At 43.4% G+C, this 17,605-nt stretch overlaps 1 protein-coding gene across 1 annotated transcript in view; it reads right to left on the bottom strand.

Annotated features, from left to right (window-relative positions):
- EML4 (EMAP like 4) overlaps positions 1 to 16,738 on the bottom strand; it is a 147,394-nt gene extending 130,656 nt beyond the window's left edge. Inside the window, exon 1 of the mRNA XM_015857492.2 lies at positions 16,505 to 16,738. Within this exon, the coding sequence (XP_015712978.1) occupies positions 16,505 to 16,529 (25 nt within the window). The 5' untranslated portion in view covers positions 16,530 to 16,738. The remainder of the gene's footprint in view (positions 1 to 16,504) is intronic.
- Positions 16,739 to 17,605: the final 867 nt, after the last annotated feature.

Below are 17,605 nucleotides of genomic sequence, written 5' to 3'. Positions count from 1 at the left end.
CCTACTGTGAATCTCTTAGGCGACACGGCTCGTGAACGCTTCCCACTCTCCGAGCAGTGGAGAAGCAGGAGGGCACTCCAGCCTGGGAACGGAACGGGATTATATAGAGTCCTGGTCCCGTGACTTATTGTTACTCCTGTTGTTCTCTGGGATATGTAGTCTTCTTCTGTGGACTGCACATTCAACAGAAGTATCCATACTTGACATGATGTTATGATGTGGAATACTGATAGCAAAATTACAAAATTACAAAACCATGACATACAGACAGGAATAACAACATACCAAAGGACGACAAATACTACATACTGAACCTTTTCTAAATGGCTTAATATGCAGCTCCTCTCTAGGGTTCGTTGAAAGGGACCAGACAAAAATGCAGAATTCCTGTAGAATGCAAATGGTATTAACAAGGCCACAATATGTAGCAGAGTAAATAAAATTACGTATAATATCTTGATAATTACAATAACTGCTCTATATGGCTTTATAGGTTAACTTTCTAGATCGATAAAATAGAAAAGCAGCTCTGGAAAGCACCATTACGTAAAACTGTGTTCAACTACAAAGCCAAAGATAAGTTTCATACTAATTATGTTGATGCATATTGGGTTCAGGAAAGCCTTCTCACTGATAAAGCAGACACAGTGTATGCTATACAGGTGAAACATAACATGTACAGCAAGAAATCATTAACTTTAACAATACTCAACACACAGATCAGCTATAAAAGAAGCAGGGAATCTTCAATGATCTGAGGTTGCACTTCCTTCTGGGCTTCCTGTTTTAAGTATGTAATTGATGCAATAAAAGTCCTTGGAAAAATGACTCATATCAAACAAAGTAATCAAACCATAACGATTAACAAAGAATTGGAACATATTTGTAGTATAAAAACACCTCTCAAATGAAAGCGCTCTTAAATATGATGTTTTATTCAATGTTAAAAAAGCATAGCTCTGTTCCACAAAATAGTTGCATAGTATTTCTTTCCATAGGTAAAGTCATCTCAAAATCCAGCAACTATTCTGCAAATGAACAAACAAAAATCCAAGTAAAACAAAACAACAACAGAGATGTGAACTTTTGGGAGCTCTGGAAGTGCTTTACAATATCAGCAAAACAATTTCTTAAAGCACTAAACTAACCCTAAAATCCTACTTTCAGTGCGAGAGCAGTATGGCTGATGTTCTGCCATTAGCATACTTAAAATCAAAGGAAGGGAAAGAAAGCCATATGGCATCATCTCATTAAAGAAGAATGGCTCTTGTTAGAGGAGAACAGAAGATCCTTATTGGACTGAGCAGTCAATGCAGTGCTGAAGCAGCCACTTTCTGCTCTAAGCTCCCTGGAATTGGCCCAGCAACACGTGAAGTTCTCACAGAGTCAAAGTGATTCAGTTTTCCATTTTAAAAATATTGTCAGTTAACAAAGAGCAAAAGCTAAGTTGCTAAATCCGATTCTAACAGCAGCTTCCAGGAGATGGATAATTGCTTGTACAGCACAGAAATCACCTAGTCAGTGTCTGAGGAGGGCACAGGTTAGAAGAGTGACATCATGTGTCCATGACAACCAAGAGCACAGCAGAAGAATGGAGGGTATGTTGTGCACCATCAGATTTGGACCAACAAAGACATTAGCAGAACATGGCTGTACTGGAACAGCTGCCAGCATGCCACAGCAATCCCTTGGGTTCAAGGGGTGACTTTATGCCATTGCCAGCACAAAACTGGGGCATGCAGACATGGAGCCAAAGTCAGAAGAGCAACAGGAGCACAGCCATCAACTGGAGCTGAGGAACCACCAGGTGTCATCCGGAGAGGACAAAGAGTTCCACCAGTTCTCTGTTTTTACCCCTCATGTACAAAAAGAAGTTCAAAACGTATGTTGACTTCAGGTCCTATGGCTCTCCCTAGCACAGCAGTACTACTAAGCATGACCACAGCATTTGCTTTCTTTGCTGTCAAGTACACTACAGAGACCAGCCTCACCTCTCCCTGCTTCTCTTGTCTGAAGATGAGAAATTAGCTGTGTACCTAACAGCAAAAACCATCAGGGCCTAACTCAGTTATTTTGCAGCAAAAACTTGAAGTTCAACAGCAAAAAAAAAAAAAAAAAGCAAAACAGAAAAACATTCCCCAAGGAACAAGAATTAAAACAAAACATCCATACAGATACTAAGAGGTGGAGGCAAGTAGTTCTAAAAATTACACAGCGTTGGAAACTCTAGGTATTTATAGTGGTGAGCATATCATGGCAGCCCAGCACAATAGGAAGAAATACGAGTTGCTCAGCAGAGCCTCATTCCAGACAGCTGCAGCCTGTCAGCATCCCTATGACACTTCTCAGAGGGCAGCTGAGGGTGGCTCTCATCGCCTTTGATTGCAGAGGGCCTTCCCTCTAGACATCTGCCAGCACGACCCCAGCCCTCTCTCTTGGCTCCTCCAGCACCAAGGTGGAGACAAGGTGGCAAATGGCTGGAAGCCATTGACCAGCTGCTCCTCACACAGTTTGGAGAAGATCAGGGACAACAGTATGACCACCAGCATGAAATGCTCATGTCTACAGCTTTACTACATAGAGAATGACATGGGTCTGAAGTACAACCTGGCGCAAGGCTGTTAGCCAGTGATCCATAATATCCCAGGGCAGTTAAGGGTGAACAGGAGACTCACAGATGACACCGGTCCTACCCAATTTTCCTCTAAAAATGCCTACACAAAGGTCACAAGATAGTACACAAGAGATGTTTGCCAAATTGTAATGACCTGTTCATCTTCAACAAGTGACTTCTTACTAGTAAATATATATATATATTTAACCTGCTAATTACTTGAACTTCAAAAGTATTTGAGTTTTAATCTGTGCAACACTGAATGCAAAAGACTTGGAAGAAGCAATAATGCAAAGGAAAAAAAAACTACTCCAGAGTCAGCTTGTAGCTTCACAAAAGCAAAGCAATATTACAGTGAATAAGATTATCATAATCCTGATAATAAACTGGGCAGACACATTAATCATACACCAAGCAGTAGCTGAAAATGGAGGTATATAATACAATAGGAATGTTTCAACTAAAGAATGAATGTATACTGTAACTGGAATATAGGAATACTATATGACGACTTCACATAGTTTCCATAGATGTCAAAAAGACCTGTTCTAGATGCTGTACAAAATGCATTGTATCACCAGGTCAAGAACAAGCAGTAACAGCATTATTTGAAACATTCAGTTGTGAACAAGAAATGGCCACATCTTCAATCCCTTTACATTAAAGCTGGTTTAGGAATTAAATTGTGTGTGCAACAAGTTCTGGAAATTTCCCAGTTAGTTCTGAAACAAAAAAGGAACTGTTTAAATTTAAGTGAAGGTGGAAAGGTAGATATATATATATGACCCTATCAAATAGAAATGCACATGTACTGATAAATCCAGTACATGTTACTTGCTGCAAATACTCTATGTATGTTTTATTGCCAATTTCACTTTCTTGCAATTCCTTTTGCCATTTTATCAATAGTTTTTTTGGGGAAAAAGTAAAGAAAAAGTCCCTGTATGGTTTATGAAAAGGGAACAGTGAATTCTGACATTAATTAGCAAAAGCCGCAGCCAAGTTTTGGCTTTGCGTTCTTTTACTGCTAGAGCCGCTCAGCTGTATGAACAGGAAATTGAAATTTCTACTGCAAATAATAATTACGTAAATGCAGATAATTGAAAGCATGTTAGCAAGAACCTCTGCACTCCTACACCTTTATTATTTAGCTAGTCAGTAAGTGAACTAATGTTCATAGAGCACACAAACATTAGGTCACATTTTCTATCTCTGGAGGTTTCAAATCACTATTTAGAGATGGGAAGGAAAAAAGAGGGGAGCAGCACCATACAAGTCAGGTCCCATTGGGGTTTCAAACCTCAGCTGCAGGGAAACAACAGGTGAAATTTCAACTGAAACAGCTGTAATAGCATATTTATTTTATTGACTTAAGCATAGACAAAATATCAAGTGCAGTTTGTGAGCCATAGATGTTTGAATTGAAGAACAATCAGAAGTAAAGCATACAGTAAGCTGTTCAGGTACATGGTACCAAATGGCTTACCATCCTCCTGCTTGGCAGGGCTCATGACTTCAGCACCTGACTATTAAAACCCAAATTAACCACTATCTCAACTTCCCAACTTCATATTCCTTTAATGGCAAAGAGTAGAATATATGCATAGAAAACCATTTTTTTTTTTTTTTAGTAGATACACATACAAAATGAATGATCAAAAAGCTGCTCAAAATTCCAGTGTTTGGTATTTAAAGAAAACAACTTTTCTCCATCATCATAGTTTAGAAAATAGTATGGCAAGTTAACTACTAGCCAATGCCATACAACTCAATGACAAGTTAACCCCACCGTAAAACAATATAAGGTTCTTCCAAGCAAGCCACAATTTCCTGCATTTTCCAATGAACATGAGAAAATTTAACCCAAGTGAAACAATTCTGCAGTACACTGCGATCAGACATCCATAATAACTGGCAATCTGATGCCCCCTGTTTGAATACCTTTGCACCAAGGTTACCTTTGCAATACATTTATACAAAACAGACTCCACAGGCAACTTTCATTTTCCTGCTCAGCATCCTCAGCACTCCTTAGGAGTTCCAAAATACCTGCTGTGGCTTCTAATGCAGAAGAATGATTGTGACACACTCTAGAAATTGCAGCCGGCCCATCCCGCCCCTGTCAAGGCTGTAATTCACACTCTTGCAGCTGCCTGGGATCACAGCTCTGACATTGCATTTTATGAAAGGATTGGCAGTTTTACTGTGAAGGACACACAAAATCAGCAAAGCAGAAACAAGCATAATAATGCCATGCACATAGCACACACACACAAAAGATCCGATTTATACCATAAATATGTTTTTAAGTGGAGCTTTTATTAGAATGCTTACTGCTGCTTAGAAGAATGGCATGCCAACTCTCTACATTAACATCAAAGCGAGAAGTAGAACCATACACTGAGATACATCTTCAAAAAAAAGCTGACCAAAATCAACTACAAGATTCACAGTGACACCACAATGACAGTACTACACAACTAACAACCACAAGACAGTCACACAACAACAGCATAATAAGAACCATCCTCACAGGTAGATAATCAAACATCTCTCAGAAGACCAAAGAGGGGTTTCCCTTGCATTGCCCAGTTTATCCCTCTCCCTGTACCATACACTGTTTACCCTGCAGATCTAAATACATAATTGATGCAAAAAAAATAAAGATTAAAAAAAATTAAAAATTGGATAATCAACTTCCTGAGCATGCACCAGTATCTCACTCACATGTCCATACACAATAACAAACAGTTTACGCAATAAATAAGACTTTTATTACACTAAAGCCTTTAAGCTACTCATTGGGTATACTTTCACTGTCATCAAGTAAATATAGGCACTTTCTATGCAAAAGCTCATCTCTACAAGAGTACTTAAGTAACAATTAATACGTCCAGATTTGGATCTATATGTAAAAAAAACAAGAAAATCATTTTAAAATTAATCTTGTAGTTAAACTAAATTCTCATTGGAGTGTTTTCACATCATAGAATTGCTGAGATTTGGATTTGGTTTTTGGTTTTTTTTCCCACTTTTTTGATTTTATTTTTTCCAGTCCTTAGCTGAGGCTGCTTTAAACATCAGTCTATAAATCTTCTGACTCTAAGTTCAGACCCATTTTCTTTCCATCTAAACCAGCTAGCACAGAAAATCTACTTAATCACATTATTTTTCCTCAAATCACTTGCCTCTAGGAAGGAACAGAGCCACTAAGAACCTCAGAGCAATAGCTTCCACTCAGTTCACAATAAGACATAAGCTTTTGTAGTTTGGTGGTAGTTTTTAGGGTCAGTTTCCCTCCCCCACCACTTTTTCAAATCAAACAGAACAAAAACAACAAATACAAAGCAAGGCTAAATGCTTTTCGAGGGGAAAAAATAAATCTAGAGGATTTAATTCTGTTAGCTTACTGAAATCAGGAAATGCTGCTTTAGTTATAGAATTAAAGAATATAATGTTGTTACTCAGAACCTGAAGTCATTAGAAGCTGTATTAATGACTGTATTACTCTGCCTTTCTGGGTCTGGCCTTGTCATCACTGGGAACACTGCACATTCAGCCCACTTCATACTTCCATCATTTCTGCAGCAACACAGTACCTTCTCGCAATTCCTATTCCTTCTAACCAGGCCTTTCATAAGTCGATGTTCTCAGCCACATCAGCTGCAAGAAAAATCTGGTACAAGATGACAAACCAAAGGAAAATAAGCATGAAAGCTGCAGAAAAGGCAGCAGGGTTCCCTGCTTATTTTCCTTTTGTTTCTTATCCCATACCAAATCCTCCAAGAAGCTTTTCCTGGAACAAACATGTTTTTCTAAGCTTTCTTCTAATGAAACCTGTCCCTTCCCCACCCTACAAGGTGAGAGGTTTGTTAAACATGCATTTTTCAGAATCGAAGTGAAAATGACTGAACTAAACAGTGCCGAAAGACAGAAATCATGCAACTGCCTGAGCTGGTTTTTCATTCCATACAAAAACTGGAAGTTATATGCATGTACCACAGTTTGATATCTGTAGATATGCAAGTAAAGCAGAGGTCAATTTGAAAGCAAAGGCACATACCAAACTCAGAGTAAGATTTCAGGTATTCCTTAGCTTCATACTAAATATTTGCCCAAGCTACAGTAGTTTCTGCAAATCTAGGCCATTTAAAAGGATTCCAAAATAGGAACGTTAGTCCAACTGTTAGTCCAATCCAAAATAGGAACATTAACAAATAGAAACAGCATCTCACCAAACAAGCGCATATTTAATTTATCACACACACAAAAAGATTACACTTACATCAGGAATACCACCAAGCCCACATCAATTAAATCCACGGTCTTATTACTCTGGTTCTTTAGCTGAAAGAACATGCTCAAAAGAAATCACACTCCTAATTGTTTTACTATATCTGCTTCCAAAGGTAACTTACGTGTGCATCTTAATTATACATCCACTCCTCTAGCAAGAACTCAGCCCAAGAATTTTGGTCTGGCTGCAGCCACAGACAGAGCCTTACTGTTGCCATTCCCATGCCGAGCAACCTTTGAACAGAGCTCCTTTCAAAAATACTTTTGTCACAAGCTATTGAAAACACAATACAAATTATACAAAATAAGCCACGAAACCTAGAGAACAGCAATGTCAGCAAGTCATGTTTTTTCAGTGTTGTACTATCTTCATGGAAAAATATCATCCCACATCCCATGATTCTGAGAAACCAGAATCACAGAAATCCTCCCAACTCCAGTGCACAAGAGAATAAGAAACAAAAGAGATCTCACAACTGGGCTTATCAGCTATCAGAGAACTTTCAGTGGCCCAGAACTATTACAGGTTTATTCCAGGCAATAAATAAATAAATAAATGAAAATTTACAGATGCACTGAATTTGAGCTGCTTGTTATTGTCCCACTCATGAGTTTAACAGACATGTTTAGAGTTTAGGAAGAAAGCACTACAACCACACAAACCACTAATTTCCTGCTTGATATCTCTGATGGTATTTGCATAGCATGCACTGCGACAGGAGGCGACAGCAGTTTAATGCGGCGTTTCATAGCTAAACAAAGTTGTAATTTTTCTCTTGTTTGAGTTCTTGTTTGAAAAAGCTGAAGTGGTATTATCTAGACACAAGCATTGCTACATCTCTGAGTCTTGCAGCTGAGAAATTTTCATGTACGGTTCTTACCCTTGAAGGTTTCTCCTTCCTTATCTCTCTTCAGAAACATGGGCATGGGTGGCAATTGGTTGATAGGTGTACTAGATGATCTTCAGATTATCAGTCTTTTCCTACTTTAATGGTTCTATTATTCTACAAGCAACAGTGACCACATTTGTAGGAATACCTCCTGAACTTCTTCTCAGCCAAATTCTAGCAATGAAACCCACATGCCACAACACATCCAGCAATTTCTTTCCACTCCACATGGTCAGATTTCCAGTACCTTCTGCTCTGGAAAGGAGGTTAGTCAAATATCCTACCTACAGGACTATACCTACAACTCCAAGACAATCCAAAAGCTTGTTATAAAAGCCAGATGTACTACAGGACGTATAATATAACCTTAAAAAAATGTATTTGTTTGTTTTTAAGGTGATGTCGATCCTCAAAAGCTCAATCCATAATATAAATCTTTGGCTTGTTCCCTGCCATCTTTTCAACACAACTTGCTAGTGAAACTCAGTGGTCTAATTAATGACAGACCCACATAATGCACACAACAGGAAACCTCTTGAGAAAACGGCGTGGTCTACTTGTGACTGTGAATGAGGGGGAAGGAAACAAACCGGAGCCCACCCTCCTCCTGCTGTTGTTTTCTGCTGCAGTAGGCGCAAAGCTCTTCAAAAATCCCATGGAAAAGGGACATTTTTTCTTTTGTTCTCCAAGAGAGAAACAATGTGACATACAGTAAGCTGTAAACAAACTAAAGTTCTGCCATTCATTTTATGTATATTTGGCAGTGTTAATTAATTACGCTTGGGAGCGTTTGCTCAACTCAGCAGCTAACTGAAATTTAGCATTTTAAAACAGCCTCTATTATTCTTGTGTCATAAACTCATTTAAAAACATAAAATGTGGAGAAATCATTACCTCTTGTGTTTGGACAGCAAATACAACCTTTTCTTGGGAACAGCCATTTTTTGGTTTTGTGTCCTCAACTCAGAACAAAGAAATCCAAATATTTGGTCCTTAAAATCATAAAGTTCTCATGAAAACGTATTTTCATTTGCTTTAGCTAAACCACATTTCTAGGCCTAACCCATTTGCAGCATCCCTTTAGGGAGCCAAATCTTGGGCTTAAAAGCATTTGTGACTTCAATTTATCCACTGGGTTTCAAACTCCCAATTTTCCCAGAGGATTATGAAAGTCTGCCAACTTAGCTTGATGCATTAAAACTGTTTACACAAGTTCAAAATACATTTCAGCATAAACCAGTTTGGCTTCTGCTCCCTTCCACCTATTTATTACTATTATTTTTTATGCCCAAATAAACTGGAAGGACAAGTGGGAACCAAATCCAGTCTGGAATACTGCATCAAAGCTATAAGTTGAGTTTCAGTAAAACACAAGTGAATCACACAACAGACAACAGTGACTGCTTTTGTCTAATTTAACAGAACACCTAAAATCCAAGGTACATAGATTGCTCAAGATGTAATGCCTATTTATTTCCACAGAAACTACAACAGATACAAAGAGCACAATAGCACTTTTTAATAGAGCAAATTCTCAGCTATAAAACACTCTTCTTTAGCATAGTCACCACTGTTAGCTATACGTATTTACAAGGGATGAACAAGAGCCTGCACACTGTGCTTGTAACAATCTGCACCAGCAAAGGTGACCCGCTGTTGGTGTCACCCACTGTTGCACCACCCGCCACCTCACTGTGCCCAAATCCAGTGCTTGGTCTCAATAAAAGTTCAGCAAGCTTCCATGAATATCAATGGGACCAAGCTTTTTCTCATGGAGAAATTCAACAACACTCCTTTGCTTTATGTGCACTTTCATGTCAGATGCCAATGTGTCATATTGCCCTTCTGCTTCCATCTGTCTCATTGCAACAAAATGTAGTGGAATATTGGTGGGAAGGTTGAACAAACTTCTACTGTCATACCACCAACATTTACCTCTGATGTCATGGGACAATATAATAAAGTAGGAGGCATTACTTTTGGAGCAGCTCTTGTAGATGAACTTCTCCAAAACATACCATATGTTTTTATACAGCAAAACTATGCTGCTTCATCTCTTCCCCTTCCATTACATTTTTAGTACATATAAGAGTCACACACATGTACAAGCTACTCTAGATAGCTAAATTAAATATATAGTACAAAGAGCAAAGCTACTTCTAGTGTAGGTCAGATTTACACTCACTAAAGCATCTTGTCTCAAGACTGCAAGACCACACAATGAAGCAGAAGACACAACAAAGAAGGCAAATGGATTCTGGAACGCTTACTAGAAAAAGCAAAGTTGTTGTTCCAAATGAAAAATCAATATCTTACAGGGTAGAACAGACACTAAAAAAAACAACAGGAGAGCAGCTGGGAAAATAGCAGTTAAAAAAACATCAAGACACAGCTATATTTAGCAAACAGGTTAGGCTGAAGCTATTGGGGATGAGCAGAAAAGGCAATCCACTGAGAAACACAACACTCAAAAAAACAATTAAGAAAATGCACCTCGTCCAATCAAGTAAGAAGTCTTAGGGCATAAAGCTTGAGAGGCATATTGCTATGGACCATCAGTGAACATTCCATGAACAATTGAAACATGGAGCCAAAAGAAGAGGAAGAACATCCAAAGTAAAAAGTGAAATGTTGCATAAAAGTAGAAAGTGATAGAGAAATGGGAAAGAAGTTTTTTTAAAAAGAGAGAGAGAGAGAGAGAGAGAGAGGAAAAAGCATTTCATGTATTCCAAGATTGAGCCATAAACTCAGAGCTTTAACTTCTCTGGGATCTCTTCATATCCCAGTCCTTCATTCAGCAGCACCTTCTCACTGCCACTGTCTGAATTACAAACCCAGGCCTGCCCATAAATCAGAGTGCATGTGTGTGGCTCCCAAAGATGCCTGCAAACTCTCAGAAGAGCCCACATATCACCCCAAAGGGCTTCCAGGTATCCCTCATTCAGCTCCTCATGAAAGAAATTTCCATAACTCCAAAGTTCTGCATCAATTTCCAAAAGCTGGTGAAGTAAAAAAAAGAGGGGATGGGGAGGGAGGCAGGGTAACAACTCCTCTTTCAACTCAGCATGTTTGTTTACAGAGAGGTGAAACAAAGCAAGCAGAGGCTCCACCTGAGCTCAGGAGCAGCTGTAGAAAGATTTCTTGAAAAGGAAGTTAGTGAAGCTCATAAAAAGCTGTTTATCAGGTGATTCTGATCTGCTAAACAAAAGAATCTCCCTACTAGAAACAGCAGCAAGAGCACAGACCTGCACTGTCATCATACACACGTGTTACAAAATTAATTACCCTATTACATTATGTGTGGGTAAAACAGGAACAACATTCTTGGCCTTAAGATTACATTCATTAAGGATTAGATTTAGCAAGGACCTAAAAGGGAAAACATAATAATAATAATAAACCTCAATAATTGCAGACACCACAATGCAGGGAGTAACAAACAGAAAGAAAACAAAATCTTTTCAGAGGAGGTTTTTCAGGCAAGAGAAAATGCTGTCAAATAACTGTCCGTATGAGAAATATTCAGTCGGAGAGTGTGAAGTACACAGTGTGAGGCCAAAAATCATCCCCTGCATCGCAGGCATTAAGAACCTTTCGACAACAGGGAGAGAGAAACTTTCTCACAGATTCTCCTGCGTTTGAGGTTTATGGTTTCTTTGTTCAGCTGGCAATGAAAAGCAGGGCTGCTATATGCTGCCCATGCAGCAAGAGGGGCCACCAGAGAGTTCCCACAGCAAGCACTGTTCTCCTGGCCACTGTCATGCCCCCAGTACCAGTCAGAGCCATCCTTCTCAGGCAGGACAGATCCATGTCCTGCCAAAAGTTTTGTTTCCAAAAGAGCTAGCACACTGACAATAGCACACAGCAGTCCCAGGAGCAGAGCCCAGTGAATCAAGTTGAACTCATTGTCTGCAGCCTAAAAGGGCATCCAATAGAAAACAAAACTAGCCCAGATAAATGACAAACTCCAACTTGCTGTGGCCAGTCTCTCTCCCTCTCTCCCTCTCTCCCTGCAGGGCTGGAGGGGCCTTCTGCTAAGCCAGAGCCTCAACAGGCACCACAGGCTTTCCATGTCCAGAGGAAAAGCACATTCTCACAAGAGTGATTATCCAAGATAGACCCAGTACAGCTACGGACTTGTTTTCCAACAACATCAGAACAAACTTTAATGCAAATTGAGAAGAGCAAAGCCATCCCTCTCTCTCCCCCCCCCAGCCATTACTACTCTCCTCTGATTTCCCTTCCTCTGGGAGAAGTGAAAAAAAAGAAAGGAATAAGCTGAACCACAATTTTTGCCCCTTTAATCCTTAAATACTTTGCCTGAAACTCCAAGAGAGGAGTGATTTCTAAGCTTCCCAGCCTCCCGCACACAACCAATGGTTACAGTTCATAAGTTGCGAGCTCTTTGTTTATTTTTATAAGTTACTGTCCTCCCACAGACCTCACTGCTGGAGACAGTCCTACAACACTCTTCATGCCACGTTGTTATCATTCTGGTGACAAACTTGGAAACAGACGTACTCTTTTAAAATGTATCTTATGAAGGCTTCCACATCTTTAGTTACAATTGGTTATTGTTACAGAGCTCAACAAGCTGAAGCTTTCTCAGAACAGAAAACAATGCAACAGCTATGAACAGCAGAAGTGTCCATCAGAGAACATCCCATGGCTTACTCTTTGTAAGCCTAAATCTAGTGGGATTTAAAGGATCTTGTATCTTAGCCAACTAACCCTGCAGAAATAAGAGGGGTATTAAATGGATGGCATGAGAATTGCCCCAGAGAAGTAACATGGTGGCAAATGCTCTGTATTAAGACAGACCTTCCAGCTAGAGACACTCAAATAAAGACAGTGATAGGAAAAAGGGGGATAGTTTTAAAATAAAAGTGGTTAGATTTAGATCAGATGTGATGAAGAAATTCTTTACTCGGAGGGCAGAGAGGCAGTGGCACAGCTGCCCAGAGAAGATGTGGGTGCCCCATCCCTGGAAGGACACAAGGATGGGGCCCAGGGCAGACCTGTCCACAGCAAGGGGTTTCAACTGGGTAGCCTTAAAGGTCTCTTCTAGCCCCAAACATCCTACAATTCTATGATTTGTTGCACCAAAGAAAGTATCAGTCCCAGGAAGTTAAGATTTGGGCCCAAGAAAGGCATCTCTCTCCATGCTTCAGTAGGTTCACAATACAGTAAAGCCAACCTAAGGGCTGGCAAACCTCCTCAACCCTTTAACAATCTAAGTTATGGACAAAGCCCTTAAACACATGGGCAAGCAGGAAGGCCAGAAGTGACTATAACGTTGGATAGAATGTGAATATTAAATTTAGAAGACCAACAGTTTTGCTAACAATGCAGTCTTACAGCCTCAGAGTGGTCAGGCACTGGAAAGACCTGCCCAGGGAGGTGGTGGAGTTGCCGTCCCTGGCAGTGTTCAAGAGGAGTCTGGATGAGGAGCTACAAGACATGGTTTAGTGGCTTGCGGTCACAATGGGCTGACAGTTGGACTAGATAATCTTGTAGGTCCTTTCCAACCTTGTGATTCTATGATTCCTGCTGCTGGGCCACCAGTTCTCACAGGCTCATGGGCGCCAGCATGACAGTGGAGGAGATGGAGGCAATTGTCTGCACCATGACAAAGGGAGATGGTAACAACAAGGCAACGCCTGCTGGCAGCCTCAGCTGTGCTATTTCTCACACTGACTCTGTTTGCCAGAACCACGCTGTCCTCTTCTTTCAGTGGAAATAATAATGCTTTCTTTCCCATGAAGATGCTGCCTCTGAGTTGCGCTGATCAGGACCCCAAAGCAAGAGAACTTGGCAGACCCTTACCAGCCACCATGCTGTGCTTGTGTCTTGGCTAGGGCACAAGGCACAAGACCAAGAACCCTGTCCAAGCCCCTGGACCTCTCACTCCTATTCAGAAGCACATTCCTTCACCTCAAGGGATGCATTTGAAAAAGCAGAAGGCCAGAATTCACCAAGCCCTTGATTCACTGAGCCCCCCAGTGAGTGCTCTGCTAGAAACACTTAGATGTGAGGTGTGCCAGTTCCACCTGACCTAACAAATGGGATTCAGTAACTGCTTTGCTACTAGCAATAGTCAAAATGCACTCAAGGCCTAATAAATGTGAAATAACTCAGTGCTTTATCAAAAGAGCAAGCCAATAACTATTTCAGCTGGGGAACTTTACTCACAATGCCCAATGTTATTTATTTATTTGTACTGTTTACAGTAAGTGGATGGCTCTGCTCTTGACCCAGTGCTACACCAGCACCTCCTAATCCAACAACCAGAGCCATTTTTTAAATTACATATGAAATGGTCTCTTTCATCTCTTTATTCTCATAAAAGTTTCAGTATGGAAGCCAAAAGAAAACAGCTGCATGAAGTATTTCAGACTGCAGGAGACATGCAAAAAGGTATTTCTGCCTGTGCTGGAGGGCACAATCTGTAATAACATTTTGCCTTCCAGATGATGACAGGAGGCATTAAAAGGACAACTTGCTCTCTAATAAGCTCGCTTGACTGGTGAAGCACGCACATGCAGAGATAGCACAGTTTTGCCAACAATAATGGCAATTAATTTTTATGTTTCACTCTAAATTACATTAATTTATAGCCTTCCTAAAAGGCGTTTAGCAGACAACTGATTAAATTCAAGCCATTAGATTTTAATTGGAGATTTTTTAAAAAACAACAACAACAAAGTCTCCAAACAGCTCACACATCTTTGTGTGTTTTACATGCTTGTTACCGGCAGCAGCAAACAAGAAGTGATCACAAAGCAGCAAGTAGCAGCACAGCTGAACCTGGGAGAATGGGAACACACAGAGCTCTGTGTTTTGGAGCCTGAAACTTTGGACATGCCCTCCCAGCCCACATCCAGCAAACACCACACATCGTCGCTTACTACAGAAGCAAAATCAAAGGCCAACTAACAATATCGTGACATACACTTTAAAAGACTGAGCTGAGCTTAATCCTCATTAAATTCTAATAAAATCACAGGGTCTGCCTGACCAAACAGTGAATTAAAGGTCCAGATGGAGCCTCCCTCAGTAAGAGGAGTGGGATGCCCCAAGCGGGCACTGCTTCCATGCACAGCACCGACTGAGTCGCTGCCCTGCAAGCAGCCTTCAAGCAGGAAAGCAGTGCTTCATTAATTCGAAAGCAGTGTTGGGGTCCTCCCCCGCCCCCCTCCCACTTCCAACAGTTATTTCTAAATAAGGACCTCATGGGGGGCAATACTCCGCGAGCTAAAGGCACACGGGCGTTCTTTGATATGGTGATCAATTCCACCACTGGGTAAAGAGGTTCATAAATATTAAGCAAGGTATATTTGCATACGTCACCCACGGGCACAATTTTCCCAGTGAAAAATGAGAATAGAGCACTCACAATTCCTTCCCCGTGTCGCTTTTTGATCGGGAGATATGAAATAATCAGAAAAGTTATTTGGGCAAGGAGAGCGTGGATCAGGCCAGGAGCCAAAAAAAAAAAAAAGTATATGTTTTAAAAGTGCACTGTTAATTATGGTGCACCAGTTTGGTTTGGACAGGTGCCCAAAACGCAGGAACAGACATTTCAGAAACCTTAAAGGTTGGGATCACACTCAACACTATTCAAATGAGTCAACTTTTCCAGAAAATCGAGAACTATTCCCTATTATTATAGATTTCACCCGAGTGGTGTAAAATTAACTCTGTGTCATTTTTAGAGGGGCAGATTTATTCTCCTGCCAAAGATGGAAGGGGGCTGGGTGCTGTAGTGGGTGCAGCAGCACTGTGACAGGCACGGAAGGGCTGCAGGTAGGCAGCGCATTGCTTGGTGTCCCGGGAAGCAAATAGGCAAAGCTGTGCCACCGAAAACAAATTAGGATGCACGCACTCTACAGTTCATACATGTAGAAATAAAGTCAGGTCATACTTTCAACTGGGACGGCTGCACGCTGTATGCGAGTTATCCTCTGAAGCATTCGGAAAGGGGCTGCTGGAAGGTTTCTCCTAAACTACGCGGCGACTATTTGCCGTCGTTTTATGAAACCGAAAAGAGCTCAGGCTGTCAGCTCCCCGGGTGAGCGATAGGTGTTTCGGGTTTGGGCGCAGCGCAGCACGCCGAGCTCCGGGCAGGGATTGCTCCCCCCGCGCCCTGCTCCGAGCAAAGCGGTGCCCCCGGCCCGGGCTGAGGGCAGCGGGCGCCCCGGGAACGAAGCCGTTTCGCCGGGCTCCGGCAGGCCGGCATCGGACCTCTGTACCCGGAGCAAAACTAAAATGGCATTAAACAGAACGAGCCAGACAAGCCCAAGTAAGTAACTCCGGGAAAGCGCACGTCCACGGCGAGGAAAGAACAAAGGAGGCAAGTGCAGCCGGAGTTCTCGCAACAGATGGTTTGAAGCTGACCAGATTTCGCGCTGGCATCCCCTCCCTCCCTCCCTCCCTTTCTCTCCCTCCCCGCTTCCCTCCCCTCCCGCCGCAGAGCGGGTGGCGTTGCGCGCTCAGCTCCGCGTCGCCCCCGGCTCCGGCTCCGGCTCCGTCTGGCGCTGCTCGCAGCTCGGCGCTGCCCTCGGCGGCTCCCGGCCCGGGCGCAGGTGCGCACCCCCGGTCCCCGGCCCCGCGGCGGGAGGGCGAACTGCCACCCGGAGCCAGGCTCGCCCCGTCCCTCCCGTCCCGTCCCGCCCTCCGCCCCGCGCTGCCCGTAGCCGCTCACCCAGGCTCCCGGCGAACCCGTCCATTTTGTCCTGGGGAAGGCTGGTGCCGCAGCCCGAGGCGAAGCCGCTGTCGCCGTCCGGGACAGGTTCATTCACCCACGGAGCGGCGGCAGCGACGCCGCAGTCCGGCGCTCATCGGCCGCCCGGGGCAGCGGCTCCCGGCGCTCGGCGGGGGGCGGCTCCGGCTCTTCCTGCTGCTGCTGCGGGCCGGCGGCGCTGCCCGGCTCCGTCGCTGCGCCGCGACCCTAACGCGGCGCCGAGTGCCGAGCTCCGAGCTCCTCCCGCCGCCGCCAGCACCGCCCCAGCGCCCCGTGCTGTCGTGCTTCCGACTCCGCCCGCCCTGGCAGCCGCCGCTTCCCCTGCGGGCGGGACGGGGATGGGGATCGGGCCGCCCTCGCTGCCGGCAGCCCCGCACCGGCCCGGGCTGCCCCAGGGGAACGCTCCCGCCGCCGCTTCAGCGGCCGCCAAAAGGGAACCCCATATGCCCGAGGAGCGGCACCCGCAGCCTCTCTGTAGGGCGTTTGCTCGGATTGCGTTCAGGGGTTGGTGAGACGCAGCGATCAAAGCTGAGATTTCCTTAGGCAGCTATGGAAGCGCTGGTTCAGACTAATTTGGGGGTGAAGTCCCGGGACCGCCACCCTTTGCTACAGCCCCCGCTCCGGGCTGCTGTCGTTGCTTCCAGCCCCGCGCACGCTGATGAGGAGCAACGCAAAGCAGAACCAGAAGTTCAGGTCGGCCGTGCTGCTCGCCGGCCCGTCTCCTGCTTAAGAGCTCGTGCGTTAGGCAACACCGCCAAGTTGTGCGATGCGTTGCTTTCGCCCTGGTATGGAAAAGCTGCGTACCCATTGCAACATCCTGTTGTGGTGCGAACGCTTTCCTCTCGTGAACGCAACGAGGGGGGCAGGTGCTGCCCCGTAGAGCTGCTTGCTGCTCGCAGCCGTGTCCAGGGCTGCCGCTGGGCAAGGCTGGGGGGAGCTGGAGCAGCAGGGCCGGGTGGGTCGCTGGAGACAACCCTGTACTTGTAAGCCTGGAAAAAGGAGGCACAGAGCTGAAGGCGACAGCAACAGATCCTTATCTAGATCCTTAATTACTGCTGAAAC

Source organism: Coturnix japonica, chromosome 3 (assembly GCF_001577835.2).
Source record: "Coturnix japonica isolate 7356 chromosome 3, Coturnix japonica 2.1, whole genome shotgun sequence".
NCBI classification, from domain to species: Eukaryota; Metazoa; Chordata; class Aves; order Galliformes; family Phasianidae; genus Coturnix; species Coturnix japonica.
The sequence above is the reverse complement of the archived record's forward strand: the minus strand, read 5'-3'. Positions and strand labels throughout refer to the sequence as shown.